We start from the raw sequence: 25,805 nt of genomic DNA, 5'->3' as shown, positions 1-25,805 counted from the left end.
AGCTCAATCACGCTTAACTCTGGAGTTCTCACAGGACCCTTGACCGAAAAGATAAGTGCACTTTGGTGACATAGGTGTCCAAATAAATTATTTTAAACCCCTCCGCAAGTCTCTGAAACTAGGGTGTCACACTTCTATACGTTATTTTATTTAAAATCAAAATTAAATTAAAAAGCAAAACAAGTTAAGGAAACAAATTCTGTATATTTTTAATTAAAAAAAGTTAAATATTGACTTGGTTTAGATTTTTAAAATTAGAACAAAATTATGTGTCAGATTGGATTTACAAATAAGGTGATTAGAGTTTAGATTTACAATTAAAATGAAATTAAATGTCGGTTTGGGTTTGCAAATGAAGTGGTTAGGATTTAGATTTTATAATTAAAACGAAATTATATGTTGGTTTGGGTTTTACAAATGAGGTGGTTAGAGTTTAGATTTTTATAGTTAGAACAAAATTATATGTCGGTTTGGGTTTACAAATAAGATGGTTAGGGTTTAGATTTTACAAGTAGAACAAAATTATATGTCGGTCTGAGTTTACAAATAAGATGGCTAGAGTTTAGATTTTACAAGTAGAACAAAAATATATATCAGTTTGGATTTATAAATGAGATGGTTAGAGTTTAGATTTTACAATTGGAATAAAATTATTTGTCGGTTTGAGTTGACAAATGAGATGGTTAGGATTTAGATTTTACAATTCGAATGAAATTATATATCGGTTTGAGTTTATTAAAGAGCGGTTTAAGTTTTTAATTATATAATAGTATATATAAATTTTATTTCCTTATTTTATAAGGGGGTGAATGAAGAGATTCAACCCTAGAGGTGAACTTTAGTCTTTTTATTTTCTTCACCAGGTTATATAAATTATATAACCCATCTTTGTGCTTGTTCTTGAAAATTTTCTCCCATTTTTTACATTGTGAATCATTTATCCGGTTTTGGTATCCGCATCTATGACCCCATTTGTTTTTTATTATATAATTTTAAATGGGTGTCTTTACATTTTTATTTACAAGTTTGAAATTACAATAGAATCAGTAGGTTCGAGAGCACTATTTTTGTGGTGAATTCTAGAAAGAGGTTCAATTGTTGTGGAGAAATTTAATTTAATTGTTTCAGGACATGGGAATTTCCACTACAAGAAAACACGTTCTTTGCAACGGAAAAATGCGATGGAGAAATTACCTCGCAAATTTGCTATGGATTTGCGAGTCATTTGCTACAAAACTCGACAAACCTTGCAAATCCCTCGCAAATTTGCGAGGAATGTGCGCTGAGTTTGCGAGGCGGAAACACTCCCTCGCAAATTTGCGACACATTAGCGAGTAAAACTATCCATATAAAATTTGCGAGGAAGAGGCGAGGGATTTGTGACGGCATCATGGATTTAGGATTTAGGGTTTAGATTTAGGGTTTAGGGTTTAGGGTTTAGGGTTTGAGCTTAGGTTTAATTTTGAAGTGAAATTACAAGTAAACATCAAAGAGAGAAAAAAACTTTTGAGTTGTTGACTTGTGTAAAGAAACTTTGACGTGGAGACATGGAAGATATATATATAAATCAAGATGTGATTTACTTTCATTATGAACCATTGAACCAAGTGTTAAAGTGTTTTCATCACAGTTGCAATGTGGAGTCCATAGTCCAGTAATCACCAACTATACAAACAATAAACTTTCCAAAACATAGGAAAACATGAAAATAATAGAGATTGTATCACTAAGAAAATAAATTTGATGCAAAAGAATATATATATATTTGCGAGGGATATGCGACGGATTCCTCTCAATTTGCGAGGGATCTGCGATTCACCCTAGCTAATCCCTTGCTAAATCCTCACGATTCCCTTGCAATTTGATCTTGTACAAACAAATTAAAGAAGCGCATTAACAATTTATGTTATATTTCTTCTTGTTTTATTGGTTTTAGTTATAATATTATTATATTTGTGTATCTACATGGTATTAATGTGAAACATATATATGCTATATTCGACGACCCTTAGATCGTAGGATCACAAGGACAACAAAGTAATAATTAAGTATCGATGTTATACTCTTATGCAGTGAATATATGAAAATTTGGTTATTTGTCATTACAGTTAAACAGGTTTGTTGATGATGTGTTGTTAAAACAAGAAAGAGTAGGCAAAGTTTCCTACATTGCCAACAGGAAATATTACCCACATATTGATCCACAAATCATAAAGAAGTATAAGATATCTTTCTTGGATGCATAGAAGTGGTAGAACTAGGTGAGTTATTTTTTTTTCTCATGAAGATTATAATGAATCATAAAATGAATCTGAATATACTATAAAGGTTTTTTGATGTGTTTTTGTCCACAATTATATATATATATATATATATATATTTTATTCTTGTTTTGCTACGTAATTGCGAGGCATTCACGACAGGTTACCGAGGCTTCCCTCGCAAATGCCTCGCAAATACTAATAAATATATGAAGATTTTAGTTTTATTTATTCTTGTTTTATAGTTTTCAGCTCTTAAATCAATAATTCTTAATGTATCTGCATAGTATCTACATAGTATTAATGTAAAATTACACACATTTTATTTATTCCTGGTTCTATATTGCGACGTATTTGCGAGGGAACATAGCAAAGCCGTCGCAATATTTGCTATGGACTTGCTATTGATTAAGGGAGAGTAGGACTTTGTTACAAGGGCGTCCGTACAACCGTCCGTACAAACGTCCGTACAACCGTGCGTACAAGTGTAGGATAAATGGGCTACGATCCAATTATATTGGAGAAGAAATGAGGCCTTATGAGAATGTGTTGATGAGAAGAAGGATCGAGAATGAGAGCTACAAAATATTTTAAGTGGTTGGTAGCATAGAGTCACATGCGACCGTTAAGGAAGGTCAAACATAGGACCAGTCGCTATCACTATTCTCTCGTCCAAGAGAATCTCTCTTCCTGTCCTTTTCTTCATTAATACCTATCTAACGGCTCTATGCCGATTGTATGGCTATAATAAGCCTTGTATCTCACTTGTGTAAACAACTAATCTAAGACATTATATTTTCTCTCATTCTTCTATGTCTCTCATACGATTCTCTCTCTCTTGTTCAAGTTATTATTCCACAATTCTTACATGGTATCAGAGCTAGGTTGTTGTTCTTGACAATCTAACTCTTCTATTATTCTCATTCTTCAATTCTTTTCACTTGATTCTCATTCTTGCTTGTTATTCTGGTTTCTTTTTATTCTCCGGGTAAAGTCTTTATCCAACGGTCCATAGTACTCAAGCATGGAAAACTCAAAACCGCTTGTGTTACCAACCGTTCTCAAGGGAGGAAACTACTTCTTGTGGTCAAGAACCACCAAAACCACACTATGTGGCCGCGGACTATGGGGTCATATCGAAGGTGGTAAGGCTCCAAGAAAAGTCACCAAGGAAGATGGAATAGAAACCATCAAAGAAGATGAAGAGAAGGCTAGACTCGAAAAAGAAGCCAAATGGTTCCTAGAAGATCAGACCGTCCTCTCCATCCTCCAAAACTCTCTCGAAGCTCCAATCCTTGAGGCGTACTCATATTGTGAGACAGCTAGCAAGCTATGGGAGACTCTTAAGAATGTTTTCGGCAACATCTCCAACCTAACCCGTGTCTTTGAAGTCAAGAAAGCCATAAATGACTTCCAAGAAGACATGGAGTTTAACAAACACTTTGGCAAGTTTAGATCTCTTTGAGCCGAGTTTGAGATGCTTAGGCCAAACACAATGGATCCAGCCATACTCAACGAATGGAGGGAACAAGACAAAGTGTTTGCTTTACTCCTAACACTCAACCCTACGTTCAATGACCTCGTTAAGCATATCTTGAGGTCAGACAAACTTCCCAGCCTCGACGACGTTTGTTCTCAAATCCAAAAGGAACAAGGGTCTCTAGGCCTCTTTAGTGGAAAGGGGGAGCTTGTCACCGTCAACAAGGGAGTTTTCAAGCCAGAAGACCGGAGATCTAAGGTAGGATGTGAAAATGGTAAGAGGAAGAACCACACCAAAGAGAAATGTTGGTTTCTCCATCCTCACCTTTGTCCAACTCATAACAACAATGGTCCAAGAGCAAATCTCACTCACACCAAGGAGGAACAAGGTCAAGCCGGTTCATAAAAAGGTGGAGAAGAGACTGCCTCGGGAGACTATGTGAAGAAGTCGGACTTAGAAGCTTTCTTCAAGTCATTGGCTCTCAAGGAGTCGGGTGGTAAAAATTTCTTCACCCTAAAGCCTAATAACTCTCTAGTAGTAGATTAAGAGGCTTCTCACCATATGATTAGTAACTCGAATCTTCTAAAAAATATTGAACCAGCTAGAGGTAGTGTTATAATTGCTAATGGTGATAAATTACCAATTCAAGGAGTTGGTAATTTAAAATTGTTTAACAATGAGTCTAAGGCATTTTACATGCCTAAGTTCACTTCTAATCTCTTGTCGGTTAAAAGAGCAACTAACGATCTTAATTGCTATGCTATATTTGGGCCTAATGATGATTACTTTCAGGATATTGAGACTGGAAAACTGATTGGTGAAGGTGGAACCAAAGATGACCTTTATATTCTTGAAGATAGTTCACCAAGCTCATCTAAATCGTTTTCACTTAGTCCCCATCTTGGTGTTTCTTTTAATGTTATGTGGCATGCTAGATTAGGTCATCCTCATTCTCGAGCCCTTGAATTGATGATACCTAATGTTTCTTTTGATCATTCTAGTTGTGAGGCTTGTATCCTTGGCAAACATTGTAAAACCGTATTTTCTAAGTCTACTACTTTCTATGAAAAATGCTTTGACTTTAATTATGATGTTTGGACATCACTGTGTGCCTTAGGGATAACAATAAGTATTTTGTGACTTTCATAGATGAAAAATCAAAATATACTTGGGTTACTTTACTCCCTTCTAAGGATAGAGTGATTGATGCCTTCACAAACTTTCAAAATTATGTGACTAACCAATTTAATGCTAAGATTAAAGTGTTTAGAACAGATAATGGAGGCGAGTATACTAGTAACCGATTCAAAGAACATCTAGCAAAGCATGGCATTATACATGAAACAAGCTGCCCATACACTCCTTAACAAAATGGAGTAGCCGAAAGGAAGAACCGACATTTGATGGAAGTGGCGAGATCAATGATGTTCCATACTAATGTTCCTAAGAGATATTGGGGAGATGCAGTGATGACAGCATGCTATCTCATCAACCACATTCCTACCAAAATCTTAGACGATCAGTCACCATTTGAGGTATTGAATCAATTTAAACCATCTATTAGTCATCTAAAAGTCTTTGGTTGTGTTTGTTTTGTCTTAGTGCCTGGAGAGCTCAGAAACAAACTAGAAGCCAAGAGCATCAAGTGCATTTTCCTTGGCTATTCAATCACTCAAAAGGGATATAAATGTTTTGATCCTATCAACAAGCGCACCTGGGTCTCTCGCGATGTCAAGTTCCTTGAAGAACAAGGATACTTTGATAAGAAAGATGGGGAGGACTTAAAGGATCTCATAACACCAAATGATCAGTCGGCAAGCCTTCGGTTCCTTCTAGATCATCTTGGAGCATCATCAAATCCAAACCAAACTATGTCCCAGGATACTACACATGACTCAACTGGCGAGACTACTTCGGATGTACCGCAGCCTCAGATTACGGCGTCAACTGATGAGTCGCATGATACTACGGTTCAGGCGCCAGAGGGGGAGAACACACTTGAGTCGACATATGAGGAACTTGCACATGAACAACAAGTCCTTGAGCCGGTCAACGTATCTACACCGACGCCTCAACCATTGTGAAGAAGCCAAAGGATCAGAACACATGAGCAACAAGTTCAACAAGTTCATGAGCCGGTCAACACATCTGCACCAACGCCACAACCATTGCGAAGAAGCCAAAGGATCAAATCTCATCCCAAAATATACTATAATAACCAAGCTATTGCTCATCCTATTCAAGCCGTTTGCTCACTTGCTCTCCTACCGGCCGATCATCAAGCTTTTCTCAGAAAGATAGATGAAAACTATATACCACAAACATACGAAGAAGCCAAGGAGCACAAGGTATGGCTGAATGCGGTTGATGATGAAGTAGGAGCCATGAACCGAAACCATACATGGGACGAGGCTGATCTTTCTCCTGGAAAGAAAGCTGTGAGCTCCAAGTTGATATTTACAATCAAGTACTTGAGTAATGGAGATATAGAACGGTATAAAGCAAGGGTGGTAGCAAGAGGATTTACACAAACCTATGGAGAAGACTATAAGGACACTTTCGCACCTGTAGCAAAACTCTCTACGGTAAGGGTAGTCCTCTCTCTTGCTACTAACATGTCTTGGGATTTGTGGCAGATGGATGTCAAAAATGCCTTCCTACAAGGAGAATTAGAAGAAGAAGTGTATATGACACCACCACCTGGCCTTGAAGACGTGATCAAACCTGGAAAGGTATTGCGCTTAAGGAAAGCTATATATGGAATAAAACAGTCACCAAGAGCATGGTACCACATGCTTAGCACCACACTCAAAGATCATGGGTTCAAGAGGTCTCACTCGGATGCTACTCTCTTTACACTTCAAAACACTAAAGGTATAGTGGTTGTTCTCATATATGTAGATGATCTAATCATCTCAGGAGACAACCAAGAAGGTATTAAAGAGGTTAAGGCTCATTAAAATTCAGTGTTTGATATAAAAGACCTTGGAGAACTTAAGTATTTTCTTGGAATTGAAGTCTACCGCTCTCCGAAGGGTTTATTTCTTTCACAACAAAAATACACCCTTGATTTACTTTGTGAGACAGGGAAACTAGGAGCAAAATCTGTGGACACACCACTTCCAGATGGTTATCAAGTTGAGCGAAAGGGGGGAGCGAAAGGATCCTCCATATGACAATCTTTCTCGCTATCGCCGACTTGTGGGTAAGTTAATCTATTTAACACTTACTAGACCTGATATTTGCTATGCTGTGAATCAGGTAAGCCAATACATGAAGAATCCTACAACATATCATTGGAGCCTATTGGAGAGGATTCTACACTATCTCAAAGGGAGCCCTGGACAAGGAATTTGGATGGGAAAGAATTTAAACACAGACCTTGTGGGATATTGTGATGCTGATTGGGGTGGAGAGAAGACAGATAGAAGATCAATAACCGACTATTGCACATTCATAGGAGGAAATCTTGTTACTTGGAAGTCAAAAAAGCAAAAGGTGGTGTCAATGTCGAGTGCCAAGTCAGAATATAGAGCGTTGAGGAAGCTTACAACTGAGCTTACATGGCTCAAAGGTCTACTTGAAGAACTAGGCATCAACGTGAACACCCCCATTCCCATGCACTGCGACAACCAAGCCGCTATTCACATTGCAACAAACTCAATCTTCCATGAAAGGACCAAACATATCGAATTGGATTGCCACAAAGTTCGTAAGAAGATTGAAGAAGGAGTCACACTTCCCTATTAAACAGCAAGCAAGGATCAACTGGCAGATATATTTACCAAGGCCGCAAGTCATCAAGTCTGTGATCACATCCACAACAAACTTGGACTTGTGGACTTGACACGCCCTTGATCTCAAGTCCTCTAGCCATGGTCATTACACTCTTTTTCCCTCAATATATTTTTGTCCCATGTGGTTTTGTATATTGAGGTTTTTAACGAGGTAATGCATCACGACACTCCAAGTTTAGTCATATTACCCGACTAAACTTGAGGGGGAGTATTTGATAGGCTCAAATTTACCCTAGAGCTACTCTCTCAAATTAAGAGATCACTGCAGTACTTAGGGGGTCGAATTCCACAAGGACTCAAGACTACATAATAAATTGTAGAGTTTTATAATTAAGCTAAACAGATTAATTTGGATTAAAATAAAGCAATGCAAAATATTAAATAAAAACTGTTGTAAATTCAGATTATCAAAAAGCTAGGTCTAAGGAATTTCTCAGGAAATTATGAAGTATTAAATCAAGAATTAAATTAGGATTCAAGCAATTAAGAACAGATCTAGAACTCTAAACACTTTTGTAAATTAAATCAGTTCTCACTGCAAATAATATCCAAATTTAAAACCAGAAAATCCAAATCTCTTTATAAAATTCCAAGTTAAAAATCAGCTTTAAGAACAGGTTTAGATAAGTTCACAAAATTATTAATTCAAATCTCTTTGTAAGAAACAATTCTGCTCATCAATGGTATAATCAGGAAAACAATTTTATTCTCATATTAATTTATTTCCCTAAGATAACAATTCTAGGTGATCAATCAAGAATTATTGTGAAGAACAACCAAGGATGAAGATCATAAAAGATTAAGAACCCTAAAAATCTCAGATCTAATAAATCATAAAAACCCTATGAAAAACCCTAAACCTAACAAGCAAACTACTCAGACATAATCAATGAAGAACAAGACATGATTCTGAATAATAAGCAATAGATATTAAAAGAGTAAGAAGGAGTTTAGAAATTCTTCTCTCAAAGAGTTCAGATCTCTCTCCAATAGCTCTCAAAAATCTCTCAGGGTTGCAGGAAAAATATAACTTGATAGAATACAACTTAAGGGTTTTAAAAACCTAAAAACTATATATATATGTCCTAAAACACGTTAGGGACTTATGTTGCAATTTTGGAAGACTTTGGGGCAGAATTGTAAAACTTCTAATTTTGTGATTCTTCATCGTCTGAAGAGGGTGTCGATCGATGCTCCAAATCTTGGTGTCGATCGACGCCCATGCTTTGGTCCGAGACCAAATTGATTCTTCCGGTTAAATGCTCCAGAATCATCCAAATTGCTCCATTTCGCTCCTTTCATGCTAAAAACCTGTAAAGACTCAAAAACAATCTAGAAACAAATGAAAAGACACTAAAAGACTCCTTATATCATGGTTAAAAATCATAAAAACCATGATATATCAACTCCTCCAGACTTAGCCTTTGCTTGCCCTCAAGCAAAACAGAAACTTAGACCTGTGAAAGAGGTTTGAAAACAGGGAACTCACTCAATTGCAGATTATTCTTATTCACACTCTTCATTTACCTGACTCAAGAACTTACTTCTTATACTCAACCATGATAAGCATCAACATTCCTTACTCAAATCCCACAATCCTTTGGAATCTCTGAAATCTCCATTGTCATCTCATTAGTCAATAATAAAGCACAAATAAGGTGAATTCTTACCTTGGGTGTATTGATAAGTGGCATATGGACTCTCTTCAGGCCAAGACATTCTTCATACATATCCTTTCCTCTCCCTTTTCTCACTTCCAATTTTTTTTTTTTTTTTTTTTTCTAAATCAAAGGTGTAAGCGAATACCGGGGTCATTGGTAATTTACCTACCCCTCGCTTCCAAGCTTTGTGTGATCATTTAACTCAAGAGTAGAATAATGAGGTCACTGGTAATTTACCTACCTCTCTAAACTGATCAAAATCATCTCATCTTTTATTCTTTCTTTTCTGATCTTTCTCCTTTTTTTAAAGCACTGAAGGGAAGAGAGAGGGGAGAAATACTTTGAAAAATTGCACTCTCTTGTATGGCCCGAAGAAGAAGTCTAGTCCACTGATTTCCAACCCCAAAGTAAGAGATTAAGTCCGGTTAAAATCCTGATAAAAGTTGAGACAACGTTAGATCTATCAGATATCCATTGAATAAGGGCTTTCAGGATTGTTGATAAGGCTCATAGTCTTTCTAAGCTTCAGTTCTGAGATCAAGCATAAACAAATAATCATTAGAGTGTTAGCCAAATAAGAGAAATCATTAGTCAAGATCATAATTCCCAAAGACAAAAAGAAAAATTTTGAAAAATTTGACTCAAACTTTATGGTTTTGACTGACACAACTGAAACTCAAAAACAGAAAACATAGTTAGTAACTAACCTCCCCCAGACTTAAACAACACTGTCCCCAGTACTATCAAGTAAGAGAAAAGCAAAAATAAAAATAAAAAAAATAAAATCAAAATCAAAAGAAAAAGAAAAACCTACCAGTGGGTTGCCTCCCACTAAGCGCTTGTTTTCAGTCATTAGCTTGACTGTGTTGGAGCTCAGGCATCCGGAGGAGCAGAACGTGGCAGTGAATGCCTCTGAGTGAATGACCTCTTCATCCAAAGTGGTGTATAAGCTTTAGGTGCATGAGGTCTGCCAAGGATGTTAGGTATGGGAGGGTATCTTTTCTGTCCTGCAAAATCATCAACAGAAGAAACAAGCGCTCTACGATAATCTCGTGGCTTGGTTAACTGCAAAACAGTTTTTATCTCTTTAAAATTCTTGTTGATGATAGGAGGAAGTTTAGGAGAAGGAGATGCATACCTTGGCCTTACCTGAGGGCTCTGGAGTGTGGATTGGTGACTCTTCTGTTTGGGAATAGGTTTCGGTCTTGGAGCTTCAACTTTGGACAAGCTTTGTCTCGGTCGTGGAGGGGTGTCGATCGATACCCTCTTGGTGGTGTCGATCGACACTGCTTTTGATGCTCGTGAATTTGCTTCTCTGCAGCTTATCTGAGCAATCTTCTCAACAGAAAACGTCTGTCCATCAATGGTAGGAGCTCTCCTCAGTTTATCCATATCAAAACTCATACTCAAACCATCCACATTCAGTGTTATGTGTCCCTTCTGTACATCTATGATGGCACTAGCTGTAGCCAAGAAAGATCTTTCTAAGATGAGAGGATCTTTAGGCTATTGATCATACTTCAGCACAACAAAGTCAGTGGGAATCATGAAGTTCCCAACCTTCACTGGAATATCCTCTAAAACACTTTCAGGAATTCTTCGGGAGCGATCAGCCAAGATAAGAGAAATCTGAGTTGGCTTGAATTCTGTCATCCCAAGTCTCACAGCAACAGAATGTGGCATCAAGTTGATGCTAGAGCCAAGGTCACAAAGTGAGTGTGCAAACCTTCCTGTGGAGATAGAGCAATCAAGTACAAAACTTCCAAGATCTGGTAACTTCTCCGCAGTCCTACATTGAATGATTGCACTCACTTCCTTTGAGACAACCACCTCCTGCTTCTTCTCTTTCTTCCTCTGTACAGGCTGGTTCAACAGAATTGCACTAACATCCTTAGTTAGCAAGGCTCCTTCTTCAGGGCTCAAACCATTGGATACCATTCTCTTGACATAGCGCCTAAGTGGTGGTGAAAGCTTCACTGCATCAATCAATGGCATCTCAATCATCACCTTGTCCATCATAGCCTTGCATCTAGCTTCCTCAAGCTCCTGCTTAGACCTTCTTGGCTTGAGAAAAGGAACCTTAGGCTTGTAGACCCTCTCAACAGCAGCTGGAACCTAAGATTTTGTGTTTTCCGATTCTGTCTGAGAAGGGTGTCGACCGACACCCAGGTGGTGTCGACCGACACCATCTTCTGAACCCGAGAATTTGGTCGATTTCTCTTCCTGTTCTGCAGAAGCAATTTCAACAGCATCTTCATCCCTCACAGATATGGCATTACAAGCATGCTTAGGGTTTGACTCAGTTCTTCCAGGAAGAAAACCCTCTTGTCGTTTGACAGACCCAACAGTCTGAATAACCTGATTCTCCAACTTCTTGACATGAATGTTCAATGCTTCAATCTTTCCATTCAACTCAGTGTAGACATTGTCAATCTTCCCATTGAATGTCACTGTCAATTGCTCCTGTCCTTGCAAAAGCTGCTCAAGCATGGCTTCCATTCTACTCTCTGAAGAATTCTTAGGAGGTGGAGACTGATAGGATGAGTTCCCATAGGTCCTTGTATAGCCATTGTTCTGTTGCTGCTTCTGGTCACCATTGTAAGGTCTGTTACCTTGCTGATTACCGAATCTTTGTCCCTGATACCCAGCTCCATAAACATAGTTGACATTCTCCTCTGTATTCTCTGGCTCTAGCTCAAATGTCTCAACTTCAGCAACAAATTGGACTGACTTCTTTCCCACAAGAAGATTGTGCACTGAATCAAGCTTGGCATTAACAGAAGCAAGCTGATTTGCATCAAACTCTCCATGCAGTCTCTTTCTTTCAGCATCAGCTCTTTTAGTGCTATTGCTAGAAGCCAAATTTTCAATCAAAACTTCAGCATCTTCTGGAAATCTTGTCTTGAAGTTCCCATGACTTGCAGCATCCAAAGCTAACTGATACTTCCAGTCACACCCTCTAAAGAAGATACTCAACAGTTGTACCCTTGAAAAACCATGGTGTGGACAGTCCCTTTGATAAGCTTTGAACCTCACCCAAGCTGCCTTGAAAGCTTCATCATGCCCTTGCTTGAATGAAGAGATCTTGACTCTCAGCTCATCTGACATTACATCATCATAGAAATGGTTGAGGAAAGCCACCTTGATATCATGCCAATTCGTCAAAGATCCAGCTGGCAACTGCTTCAACCACTGAGATGCCTCTCCTGCAAGTGAGTATGGGAAGAGCTTGCAGAATATGAAGTCCTCAGTCACTCCATTAGCCTTGATACTGGTCACAAGATCCTCAAAGTGCTCAATATGGTCCAAAGGCTTCTCATGGGGCAGGTTCGAGAAAGGTCTCTGCCCAACTAGTTGGAAGTAAGCAGGCTTCAGCTCAAAATCATTCCTCTGGAATGGTGGAGGAACAATAGCAGACCGGTTCTCATACACAAGATCAGCCTAGTTATAGTCAGCAATTGTCCGGATCAGGTCCCAGTTTTGATCCTGTCTTCGAACTGGGTTTTGTACGTGGTTGGCAGCTCCACGTCCGTCTGCTGCAGGTGGGTGTCGATCGATGCCACCTGGTTGGTGTCGATCGACACCAAGATTCAGATCATCAACGACACCAGCTTGCTGGTTCACGACAGCCTGCTCGTTGACAACAGGTTCAACAATCACGTTTCCTTCTGCATCAAGCTTTTGGCCCTGCTCATTGCGCAAGTGGCCCTCTTGATCCCTCAAAACACCAGCCTCATCACGCATCAGAATGATCAGATTAACCATCTTCAGAGACTTGGCTGCTTTTCTGTTCTCACGCTCAAGTTTTCCCAACTCTTGGTTTGACAAATTCACAGTAGGACCAGACTTGTTGCTCCTTGTGTGAGGTCTAGGAGGCATGCACCTGAGACACCAAAGAGAAGAAAAACAAAAACGTGTAAGTAGAAAATAAAAAGAAAAATTTAGACGAAATTAAAAACTCAAATCTAATGGTAGATCAGAGAGTCCCCGGCAACGGCGCCAAAATTTGATAGGCTCAAATTTACCCTAGAGCTACTCTCTCAAATTAAGAGATCACTGCAGTACTTAGGGGTCGAATTCCACAAGGACTCAAGACTACACAATAAATTGTAGAGTTTTATAATTAAGCTAAACAGATTAATTTGGATTAAAATAAAGCAATGCAAAATATTAAATAAAAATTGTTGTAAATTCAGATTATCAAAAAGCTAGGTCTAGGGAATTTCTCAGGAAATTATGAAATATTAAATCAAGAATTAAATTAGGATTCAAGCAATTAAGAACAGATCTAGAACTCTAAACACTTTTGTAAATTAAATCAGTTCTAACTGCAAATAATATCCAAATTTAAAACCAGAAAATCCAAATCTCTTTGTAAAATTCCAAGTTAAAAATCAGCTTTAAGAATAGGTTTAGATAAGTTCAGAGAATTATTAATTCAAATCTCTTTGTAAGAACAATTCTGCTCATCAATGGTTTAATCAGGAATACAATTATATTCTCATATTAATTTATTTCCCTAAGATAACAATTCTAGGTGATCAATCAAGAAATATTGTGAAGAACAACCAAAGATAAAGATCATAAAAGATTAAGAACCCTAAAAATGTCAGATCTAATAAATCATAAAAACTCTATGAAAAACCCTAAACCTAATAAGCAAACTACTCAGACATAATCAATGAAGAACAAGACATGATTCTGAATAATAAGCAATAGATATTAAAAGAGTACGAAGGAGTTTAGAAATTCTTCTCTCAAAGAGTTTAGAAATTCTTCTCTCAAAGAACAACTAATCTAAAACATTATATTTTCTCTCATTCTTCTATGTCTCTCATACGATTCTCTCTCTCTTGTTCTAGTTATTATTCCGCAATTCTTACACTTGCGTGGAAACATAAGTCTATATATATACGGAAGCCCTAGTTTGAGCGAGCTCAAACCACGCTGCATCGTCAAACCCTAAAATTTCTTCTTCGTTCTTCTTCTTTCTAATTCTCCGGTTAACATCTCGTCGTTTCTGGTAAACTGTTACTTTCTTTCATCCTTGCATCTTCTTCTCCGGTTTACCTCTCGCCGTTTCCGGTAGACCCTAAGTTTATCTGAAGTTCTTCTTCTTCTCCGGTTCATCGTTTCTTCTTCTCCATCATCACCGGTAAATCTGAGGTTGTCTCCTTCATTTGTTTGTTCGATTTACTGTTTTATTGTTCGATTTAAGATTCATTGTTCGATTTAAGATTTTTTAGGAATAAATCTGTGGTTGATTGTTCAATTTAGATCTGGGTATGTTCAATTTAAGTTTTTTATGAATAAACAATTAAACCCTAAGTTTCTTTTTTTTCCTTGTAGTTGTTTCTGGGAACGACTACACACGATTCCTCGCTCAGTCTAATGCTCCAAGTCCATGCAGTGGTGGTTCTCGTGGTGCTTCTAGAGGTGGTTCTCAAGGTGGTTCTCGAGGGACCTCATCGGGGGTTCAGGATTCTCGACATGCAACCTCACAGCATAGGCCTCCAGCATCTGCTTCATCTCCACCCCTTGGTGCGCCTCCAACTGGGCGGGACTAGTTAAGTATTGGAGTGATCCCAAATCAGAAGTGAAGATTCTCAATGGTCGTAATGCTCGATATCATGACCCTGATGGCACTGGCATACATAAACACCGCTCAGGCCAGACCTCTTTTAAAGCTCGTGCCAGAAAACTTGTAAGTTTCTGAAATCTAACAACTACTTTTGAATTTTAACAATTACTTCTTTACTACTCTTTTTTCTTACTAATAACCTTTGTTCTTTGTTTTTGTTTTAGTCTGAATGGACTGGTGAAAGCACTCCGGATTACCTACTTGTCCTAGAAGAGACTCACATAAAACTCGATGGGAGTTTTGTCGATGGAAAGTCGGAGTCCATCTACAATGAAGTGTCATCGGAGATACAAGAGGTTGAATCTCAGCTTTGTTCAGGGGATAACATGGAGAGTTCTGCGTCTGGTGGGTTGTCTATTCATACCAAGAACAAAATTTATGCCGAGGTAAATTTCTAACTTCTTTGTGTTCTTGCCTTATTGTGTTGTGTTAGTTTGTGTTGTTGTCTTGTGTTAGTTTATAAGGTTGTCTTATGTTAGTTTATAAGGTTGTCTTGTGTTAGTTTGTTGCCTAATTGTGTTGTGTTAGTTTATAAGGTTGTCTTGTGTCTTGTGTTAGTTTGTTGCCTAATTGTGTTGTGTTAGTTTGTTGCCTAATTACGACTATGATAGTAATTGTTTGATTGTATTGCTGACAGGTTGCTCCGAAGAAGAAAAACAGAATTTATGGAGTTGGTTTTTTGAAAAATAAAGCATCCTCAGCCCATTTTTGTTCATCGCCTCCGCCTACTGATGATCCGGTTCTTCTTGCTGTCGCTGAAGCTACTCTTGCAACTCAAGTGGAAACTCTGGCAACTCAAGCCACTCAACTAAAAGATAATGTGGAAAAATGCATAGCTACGATGCATATTTTGATTACCTTGCTGAGAAGGATCCTGAGTTTCCTGCTAAGTTTGGAGGCAGAACTCCGACGAGGACTAATCATGGCTGCAATCCAACCATACCAGACACATGAGACGACACTGGCACATGCACCGGCACAGGCACCGGCACAGGCACATGCACATACACAAGAACCGGAACCGGAACCTCTGTATCACAAGCTTTTTAACATTTGATTTGTTTTCTTGAACTTGGTTTTTTGAACATGGTTTGTAAGACAATTTATTTTGGTAATCAAATACTTATATTCTATTTATATATCGGATTTTGAATTTTATTATTTATTTCTATTTATAAAAAAAAATTGTTAAAATATAAAAAATGTAAATATCAAAATGTAAAAAAAATCCAAAATCCGCAGCAATTTGCGTGTATCTTGCGAAGAAACATATTACTGGGTTTATGATATTATTAATAATTTGCGATGGAAAAAATGTCTCAATTTGCAAGAGAGTTGCGATGAATATTAGACATCGCAATTTTTGTGTATCTTGCAAGGGATTAAATTCGTCGCAAATATTGCGACGGAAGTGTTACGTTTTGAATTTGCGAGATGCGAATAGAGAGGAACATAAGTTCCTCGCAAATCCGTTGCTATTACCGTTTTGCGAGGGATGAACGACAAATATTACCGTTGCAAAAGCCGTGTTTTCTTGTAGTGTTCTCCCGTGTCAATTTTCTTACTAGATACTCACCCGCGGTACACCGCGGGTCTATATTTAAAAAAAATAAAAATAATATATATAATTTATTGATTATATTACATATATATATATACATTTTTTGTCAACCATTGGGCCACAACTGGTTATTATTTATTTATTACATATATATTTATTGATTAACCATTGTTTATTACATATATATTTATTGATTATATTTTGAATTTGTTGAATGTACTATAATTATATAGTGTATAATTTCCATTAACTACATGTTGTGATTTATTATATATATCCTTATTGTTTATTAAATTTAATTATTGTTTACCGCAGGTTTATATTTTTTTAATATATATATATATATATAATTTATTGATTATATTATATATATATATATATTTTTTATATTTTCAATTTGTTGAATGTACTATAATTATTTAGTGTATAATTTCTATTAACTACATGTTGTGGTTTATTATATATATCCTTATTGTTTATTAAATTTAATTTAGTAAACAATTATACTATTTTTTATTATATTATAATTTGATTTTGTAATTTTTGTTGTTTTATTTCTATATTAGTTGACACTTTTGTATTTATAGTTGTGCAAGTGGATTCTAATGGTGAAGTGTTTTTTATTAAAACATAAAATTTATATCAATTGATTGTAGTTAGTATTGATCCAAAATATAAATATTAATAATATATTAGTTTGTTAAAAATATTTCAATGGAAACTGTAAACGATTCAAGCTTCCATTCACTAAAGTTGGTGCAGTTTTATAGGAAATCTCGGGTTCCTCAGATTAAAGGAGAGTTATCCTGTTTAGTACAGTTTTATGGGAAGTTATTATTGAAATTAAATATCCGAATTTGATATGATTTATTTATAGTAAATGTTTAAATCAAAATTTAATACAATGGCAGTCTTGTAAATAGGTGGCAACTCTAGTATTTAAATGTACTTGCAAAATGTATATATAGATGTCTACGAAACAACATCCAAGCAAAATTAATCCAACAAATTTTGACTTTTCTAGTCTTCGAACTTCGAAGTCCACTATAGTCGATAAGATAAAGAATGAAGACAAACAAGCCCGGCCCGGAGCTAAAGATTCATTTTCTTTGTTTTTGCTTATCTCATACCCAATGGCCAATCTATGCCTATCTGGCTGTCTCAAATTCGTTTTTTAGAAAAGACTAGCGAATACTTTTAGAGTCAACTAACAAAGCAATTTGGTTAAAAACAAGGAAAAGTAAAAAAAAACTCCTCTCTATTTCCGTGGCTAAATAATTTTCTCTGCTCGTAGTAACAAACACCAAATCCAGAAGACAAACTGGTCATAAATCTACAAATCATGTATTACCCCCTCAATTCTTGTTTAATTTTCCTCTTCCTCTTCACCTTAATCTACCATATTCCCTATGCTTCAAGTAAACAAGAATATGGATGGTGTGAGACTACTCAGTTTCAGTGTGGGAGCATCACTGCCGGTTTCCCCTTTTGGGGTGGAAATCGTCCAGAACCTTGTGGTCGTGCGTCGCTGGAGCTTCACTGCAGAAGCAAAAACGTCACCTCTTTAAGCATCTCAAACCACGAGTACAATGTTTTCAATATTAATATCACATCTCGTACTGTTAGACTTGTCAGAGCTGACATTTTACATCCTTTTTGCTCCTCTACATTCAATACCACAACCTTGCCTCCCGAAATCTCTGAGCTTTCACCAAGCTACAAGAGCCTCACCATTTTCTATCACTGCAACCCTGGATTTCATTATGTTTCAAGTTATACATGTCCTCAGAGAGGTGTTATCTCAGCGTATCAAAACCCTATTTATCAAAGATCCTGCCAAGAAAATTTCACCGTAAACGTTCCTAAAACATTCGTTCCAGAAAAGAAAGAGTTGAATATGACTCATTTGGAAAGTGTTCTAAGAGAAGGGTTTGAGGTTATAGTGAATACTGATGAGATGACGTGTGAAGGATGTTCTTCCTCACGTAAGTTTCACTTTTCTTCTTTCTTAATCTGCATTGTTCAAAAAGACCAACCATAGCTTCATTTACTGCAATTCTTGCCAAACCAAAACAGTACTGTTTAGTTTTTAATTTCCCTTCAATATAACTAAAACAGAGGAGAACACAATAATCATCAATTTGATTGTGTCTTATACTCTTTGTGACCCCGTCTTGTGTTTTATCAGCCATTGAGAGTTACGAACGCTGCAGTCAACCATTTACCTGCGGCAATCAGGGAAGTCTCTTGTACCCTTTCTGGGTCCGTGGCAGAGAAGACTGTGGCCACCCTGACTTCATGCTTGATTGTAGCAAAGGATTCGCCGAGCTTAACCTCTCCTCCTTGAAGTTCAGAATTTTAGAGGCTAACAATGTCTCTCATGTCATAAAACTCGCCACATTGGATTATTTCGACAATATTTGTGTCCAACACCTAGAAAATGCGACATTCCCCGAAACCGTTCTTCCACTCGCTTCTCGCACCAAGATGTTAACAATTTATTACGATTGCCAAAACTTGTCATCTAATGATGTTACTAACGTTTACGTTGGAGATGTTGTTTGTGGGTATTATGAAGACGCTAGGCGTAGGTAAGTGAAGTCATCCCTTAGCGTTATTTTTAATAATTTTTCTAAGAAAATTGTTTTTCATTAACCAAAAAGACATAATTTTTTTTATTTTGTGCAGATTTGGACCGAGCACACATTACTATGTGACGAGAAACATCTCGTCTCCTTTACCCGACTTGGGGAAATATTGCAGCGGACAAGTCAGTATTCCTGTGTCTGGATCGGCTTTGAACACAATGCGTCTAGATAATCTACAGGGAACTCTTGCAAGGGGTTTCGAGGTTCAACTTAATCAAGACTGTTCAATGTGCCTAGAATCTAAAGGTGCTTGTGGTTATAATAAGACTTCAACAGAATTCGTCTGTTATTGTAAAGATGGGACCTACGGCGATAAATGTGGCTCTGGAAAAAAAAGTCATGGTACATCATTCTCTTCTCTGAGTTTCTTCTTCACTTTTCTTCCGGCCAAGATCAAGTTTGGTTCCATTCTGACAAATTTTACTTGTTCAACTGTTGTACAGGGGCTTTGAACAAAGCAATTCGCATAGGTTAGTTTGCTGACCTGAGAGATTTTGAACTCTTTAAGACTCCTCGATAAAAAAAAAGTTATTAACACCACACTTTTTGTTTTTCCTTTTTGTAGTTGCGGGTTCAGTAGCAGGAGTTGTTTTGATCCTGGTATTATTAACATTGTTTCTCCGTTTTCTTCGGATTAGAGAAACACGACTAAGACATCAGAAGCTGAAGGCTCTTATTCCACTCGAACACTATACTTACGCACAAGTGAAGAGAATTACAAAATCATTTGCGGAAGTGGTTGGGACAGGCGGATTTGGAATTGTTTATCGAGGAACACTTAGTGACGGCCGTATGGTTGCGGTGAAGGTCTTGAAAGACTCAAAGGGCAATGGTGAAGACTTCATCAATGAAGTTGCTAGCATGAGCAGAACTTCCCATCTCAACATTGTCTCCTTGCTTGGTTTCTGCTCTGAAGGTTCAAAAAGAGCAATTATATATGAGTTTTTGGGAAATGGATCCCTTGATAAGTTCATTTCAAGCAAGAACTCGGTCAATATGGATTGGGAGGCACTATATAGAATTGCGCTCGGAGTTGCTCGTGGTTTAGAGTACTTGCACCATGGCTGCAAAACAAGGATTGTACATTTCGACATTAAACCACAGAATGTACTCTTAGATGACAACTTATGTCCCAAAGTTTCGGACTTTGGCCTCGCTAAGCTATGTGAGAAGAAAGAGAGCATCCTATCTTTGCTAGACACAAGAGGTACAGTAGGGTACATTGCACCAGAAATGATCTCCAGAGTTTATGGGAATGTGTCGCACAAGTCAGATGTGTATAGCTATGGAATGTTGGTTCTTGAGATGATTGGTGCAAGGAACAAAGAAAAATCTAAGCAAGCCTCTTCTTCTAACACAAGTTCGATGTACTTTCCTGAGTGGGTATATAGGGATCTTGAATTGGGAAAGTCGAGAAGGGTTATTGAGAATGGAATCAACAACGAGGAAGACGAGCTAGCTAAAAAGATGACATTGGTGGGCTTGTGGTGTATTCAGCCTTCTCCAGTAGATCGCCCACCTATGAACAGAGTTGTAGAGATGATGGAAGGAAGCTTGGATGCTCTTGAAGTCCCTCCTAGACCAGTTTTCCAAATCCCCACAGTGGCTTTTCAAGAATCTTCACCATTTTCAGAGGATACCTCTGTTTACACTCAAGAATGATCCAAGAAGCCTCCTTGGAAAGTATCAAAGCACGAAAGCAGCCATACATATATGCAAAAAAATATTCTTGTAAATGCTCTTTGGTGTTTGGTGGATAAGTTAGAAGGATGAAGACAAAGTATTTAGGATTAAGTGTGGTAAATGTTTACGAACAAGTTTCTAATTATACTCCAACTGAAAGTTTATTTTCCAAGAAAATTTCCAGGAATAGACGTTTAGGTGAGTATCAGTTAACAAAGCCACAAAGATTTTAAGAAATAGTATAAATGAACAATACAAGTCATATGTAACTTTTTCTAGGGACAAAAAACCGACATTTCTATCTCAAACATGTATTTCAGTATTTCTCTTAAACTTAATTTAGTCTGAAGAGAAACTCGACCGTTTGATGTATTTTGTCCGGAAGTCTTTGACCGGTAGGATAAAGAGCTGATAAAATTAGTTATTGACTTCTCAAGGAGATAGGATATACTCTCTTTGTTTTATGAATAGTGTCATTTTGACACATAGCATACAAATTAAAAAAACTTGAATTATACATATATGCTTTTATTTAATGAGTAATTTATCATTTAAATTTAATAAAAAAAGTTCGGATTAAGTGTAAATTAAAAAATTAGATGTAAAAAATCACATTAAAAATATAAAATGACAATCTTTATAAAACAAAAAAACTCCAGAATGACACTTTTTATGAAACAAAATGAGTAAGAAATAATATGGTGATGGTTAACCGACAAGTCCCCTATCTCAGTCCCACTAAAGAGTTAGTCTCATGTTTTGCAGAGAGGACAAATGCCCCAAGGCCCACCGAAGATGGTTTTCCTATGTTTTACCTCATTTTCTAAAAAACGTTTAGGTGATATGTTCATACTTCATATGAAGAGCAACAACATGTATCATAGTTGATCTAGCAAATGACCAAAACTATTCATGTATATATATATTTTTCACTTCACGTCGTTCACAACCTTCTTAATCAATGAACAGTATTTTTCTATCTCAATTTGTGTTTGGGCTTATAAGTTAATGAAGACACAAGTCTTTCTGACTCGGCTATAAATTAATAAATCCTTTTTCTTTTTAAAGGCTAGTATCTCTCTGCATTGGTCTACTATGAGTCAACTAATAAAGCCACTTGTTTAATTCTCTTGAGTCTCTCTGTAGTTTGTTCACTATGAGTATATGAGTCAACTAATAAAGCCAATTGATTAAAAAAAAAAAACTAAAAAACTCGCGAGTCTTACTGTACATTTTCTCTTCTACTTTTTTCTTTCTTTCATTTATGTAAGTTTACGATGAATTCCCAGCCACACAATCCGACAAAAATCGTATCTTCTGGAGATGCAGTCGTTGGAACAGATCGTTGTACGGAACAGAGAGCTGTGATGGAACTGATTCTGCATCAGACCACAGACTTATGAGTTCAAACAAAGAAACAAAGCTGACATGTCAAAGTAAGATTGGACAAGGTGATATGTCATAGAGTGATGATTCGGCCTTGACGATAGAGCCAAACTAAGCCGGTAAGATATAGAGAGTATTTGCCTCAAATGTTTAAGGAATGAAGGGCCTTGGGGAGCAAGCGATAGCCTAAAGAAGAATACTCGAAGATATTCTTGTTAGAATCTTGAGAGGTTTAGCATAAATAGTCTAGGGTTAGCCGTAGAAAGTTCTGATCACTTTAGAATTATTGTGGTGAGATTGTCAAACTTCAAGTCTAATTAAGAAGCTACGAAGGTGAGTGTTGGGTAGTTCTTTTAGATCTACACAAGACTGTGTTTAGATAGAGGAGAGAATAGTGCTTAGATTCAATCTTGTATTTATTAATATTGAGTAGAAAAGCATTTACGTGGCGTATCCCAAATATAATCCTGTATTGGTAGTCTCTATACCTTAACAATTGGTATCAGAGTAGACACATGATAAAAGTTCAATTATCTTTTCAACAGGTGAGATCTTGCAACAAAGGTATGGAGAAGTCACTAGGGTTTGCTGCGTTACCAAAATCGCTGAAACTGAATCCAGAGCACTATGGACACTGAAAGGTGTCAGTCAAGCAGGTCATTCAGAGTATTGACATGGAAGCTTGGTTCTCTGTGGAGGATGGATGGAAAGAGCCATCGGAGAAAGATGACAAAGGGGAATTGATACCTAAAACGAGGAAAAATGGATGGCTGAGACAAAGCATAATTGTAACACCCGCAAACCAATTTGTACGTTTTGGGTGAGGGTGTCGATCGACACCAAGGGGGTGTCGGTCGACACCATTGTTTTTCCGGTTCGATCAAATTGATTTAATTATCGATTTTGGTCGGTTTGGTTTAAGGAAAACCACTAAACCAAGATATTTAAAGGAATTGTCGACCAGAAGGGTTTTGGGAAATGGTGTTTGTCGCCGTTTGTTTGTTTTTGAGAAGAAAAGAGAGTAAACATTGTTCTTGAGCTTCTGAGAGAGATTGGTGAGATTCCTTGCTGTTCTTGGGAGATCTAAGGCTGGGAAAGTGCTAGAAGCTTGCTAAGAGTGAGGGAATTCGTTCTTATTGGTCAGAATCTTTCTGCAGAGAGGTGAGTGCATGACCATCGCTAATCTAAGCCTTTGATTTCCTTGTTCTTGCTTGTTTGTTGCTTGTTTGTGTGTTTTTCTTGCTGGGATTGGTTGATACAGGTTCCTACGGATGTTTAAGGCTTGGGTTTCAAGTATTGGACGATTTAGAGGAGATTTGGGAGCAAGATTTGACTCTCGACTTTGTGCGGATCGCAGTTGCAGAGGGAGTGTTGATCGACACCACTTGGTGTCGGTCGACACCAGCAAATTGGGCACCGATCGACACTGTGAGGTAGTGTCGGTCGACACCAAGGCCAGTGTCGGTCGACACTGTGAGGTAGTGTCGGTCGACACCAAGGCCAGTGTCGGTCGACACTTGGCTGGTGTCGGTCGACACCTCCCTTCTAGCAAGACGATGTTCGATTTCCTGGTTTGTTTGTCTTGTTTGTTGCTTGTTTGGAACGTTGGAATCACTGTTGCTTGTGTGTGTAGCCCAGTAGAAGGGAGGATTGCCTCACTGAGTTTTTATCAAATACTCATGCATCTCAATATGTGTTTGTGGTGCAGGTAAAGGCAAAGTGTGATCGTGGGATCAAGGCGATAAAGAGGAGGATGTTATAGGGACTCAATTGGATGTTGTCTGGCATTGTTAGGTTGCTAGAGTTGAGTCATTAGAAACATTGTTAGGTTGCTGGTTTCATGTTTTATGATGATTGGTTATTGGATTATTGGTTATCTTGTCATTGGATATTGCTTATGCTATAGTATTGGTTTTATTATTGGATATTATTGGATATTGTTATTGGTATTGTTATTCCGCTGTTGATTGTAAATGTGGTTAGGTGGCTAGTGGGTATGTGACCACTAGCTGTAGTTTATTTATGTATATTATTATTTATTATTTATTATTAAAAAAAAAAGGTCAGTCCTTTCATTTTGGTATCAGAGCCCTTACGGTTCTAGGTTTGGGTTCACTAGGCTTTGTGCTGTAGATGTTTGGGATTTGCATGCTTTGATTGATTATGTGAGTTAGTCAATTGTGTGTGGTATGGAGTCCTAGAACATCCTCTTAAGTGATTCCACGGTGAGTTTGTGTTTCTGTGTTTAAATAGTAATTGTTTGCTTAGTCTTCTGTTCATGGTAGTGCATATGGCTAGAGGTGATGCTGTGGCTGGTCGTAGTCGTGGACGCGGACGTGGTCGTGGACGCGGACCTGGTCGTGGTAGGGGCAGAGTCCCAGTGGTTAGTGAGACCGAGGACCAAAGTGTGACAGCTGAGGGTGTTGGCAAGTCGCAGGATGTTCCGGGGGATTCCGTGAGTGCGACAGGAGGGGGTGGTGTTGATGCTCCAGTGGCCGGTGATGCTAGGGTCCCAGCGGGTGGAGTCCCTGGGACTGACTTTGCGGCTATGCTAGCACAGTTGTTGGTGCGGTTACCACCAGTGGTATCGGCGCCGGCTCAGGTAGTGCCACCAATGGTGGCGGAGGAGCGACAGCCAGTGGCTGCGGATGTTGGAGTCCATTCTCGTTATATCAGCATGCGGACAGAGATGGGCCGTATTTGTACCGAGTAGTTTTCGGGAGGTACTGATCCTACCGCCGCGGAGGCGTGGATGACGAGTGTGGAACGTAACTTCCATACTCTGAGATGTCCAGAGGAGTTTTGGGTGGATATTGGGGTCCAACATTTGATTGGTGATGCTCAGTTGTGGTGGAGTTCTGTGGCAGCCAGGAGAGTGTAGAGGGAGATGTCTTGGGCTGACTTCGTCTTGGAGTTCAACCGCAAGTACTTCCCTAGAGAGGCACTGGATAGGTTGGAGGTGCAGTTCCTTCAGCTAGCTCAGGGAACTCGGTCAATGCAAGAGCTTGACTTGGAGTTCAGTCGACTTCTGAGGTATGGGGGTCGGGATATGGAGTTTGAGGAGGCTCAGATCAGGAGGTTTTTAAGGGCCCTACGTGATGATTTGAGGGTTCACTGTAGAGGGCGGAGTTATGCTACGCGTGCAGAGTTGGTTGAGACTGCAGCAGGTATTGAGGAGGACATCTGGGCACAGTCAGTGACGGTTAGTCCAGCAGTTCAGCCTAGTAGGGCTCAACAGCAGGGTGGTTCTAGCAGGGGCGGTAAGCTTCTGCAGGGAACCAAGAGGAGGTGGGAAGCTACGCAGAGTCCGAGTGGTGCGAGTTGCTTCGATTGTGGGAGCAAGGATCACAAGATTGCTAGTTGTCCCAAGAGGAGTGCTCCGACGGCAGGGATTTTGTGTGTACTATCATTGCAGGGAGCCGGGGCATATCAAGCCCATGTGTCCTAAGTTGCAGCCGGCAGTAGTGGCATCGTTGCAGCAGGTGCAGCCTGGAGGTCAGCAGGTGGCACGGATTGAGCAGGCGCCACGAGTTTACACGACTGCAGAGCCTGGTGGAACCAGTGCTGGGGCGATCACAGGTATAATTTTTGGTACTTAAGCTTTGTGAATTTTTAGTAGGTTTAGATTTTATGTTTTCCTGTGATAAAGTGTTAGGTTCTCAACACATGAGGTTTGTGTAGGGACCT

At 38.3% G+C, this 25,805-nt stretch overlaps 1 protein-coding gene and 1 non-coding gene across 2 annotated transcripts; both read left to right on the top strand.

Moving 5' to 3' along the window:
* The first annotated feature begins 12,191 nt into the window (after positions 1 to 12,191).
* Positions 12,192 to 12,298, top strand: LOC147944720 (small nucleolar RNA R71). Its single transcript, XR_015558773.1, has one exon. It is a non-coding gene; the product is annotated as a small nucleolar RNA R71 (small nucleolar RNA).
* Positions 12,299 to 17,529: 5,231 nt separating this feature from the next.
* LOC104789650 (LEAF RUST 10 DISEASE-RESISTANCE LOCUS RECEPTOR-LIKE PROTEIN KINASE-like 2.7) lies at positions 17,530 to 20,909 on the top strand. Its single transcript, XM_087451042.1, has 5 exons — positions 17,530 to 18,386; positions 18,590 to 18,992; positions 19,090 to 19,391; positions 19,493 to 19,519; positions 19,615 to 20,909. The coding sequence occupies exons 1-5, from the start codon at positions 17,744 to 17,746 to the stop codon at positions 20,709 to 20,711; spliced, it is 2,472 nt and encodes an 823-aa protein (XP_087307168.1). The 5' UTR covers positions 17,530 to 17,743; the 3' UTR covers positions 20,712 to 20,909.
* The last annotated feature ends 4,896 nt before the right edge of the window (positions 20,910 to 25,805 follow it).

Source organism: Camelina sativa, chromosome 5, assembly GCF_030686135.1.
Source record: "Camelina sativa cultivar CO46 ecotype springtype chromosome 5, ASM3068613v1".
NCBI lineage: Eukaryota > Viridiplantae > Streptophyta > Magnoliopsida > Brassicales > Brassicaceae > Camelina > Camelina sativa.
This window is presented reverse-complemented; position numbering and strand designations above follow the sequence as displayed.

Excerpts from the sequence above, each read along its gene's own strand:
- LOC104789650 (XM_087451042.1), top strand. The coding sequence starts at position 17,744 with ATGTATTACCCCCTCAATTCTTGTTTAATTTTCCTCTTCCTCTTCACC. Across the intron at positions 18,387-18,589 it reads TGAAGGATGTTCTTCCTCAC|CCATTGAGAGTTACGAACGC; the intron begins GTAAGTTTCACT and ends GTGTTTTATCAG. Across the intron at positions 19,520-19,614 it reads GAACAAAGCAATTCGCATAG|TTGCGGGTTCAGTAGCAGGA; the intron begins GTTAGTTTGCTG and ends TCCTTTTTGTAG.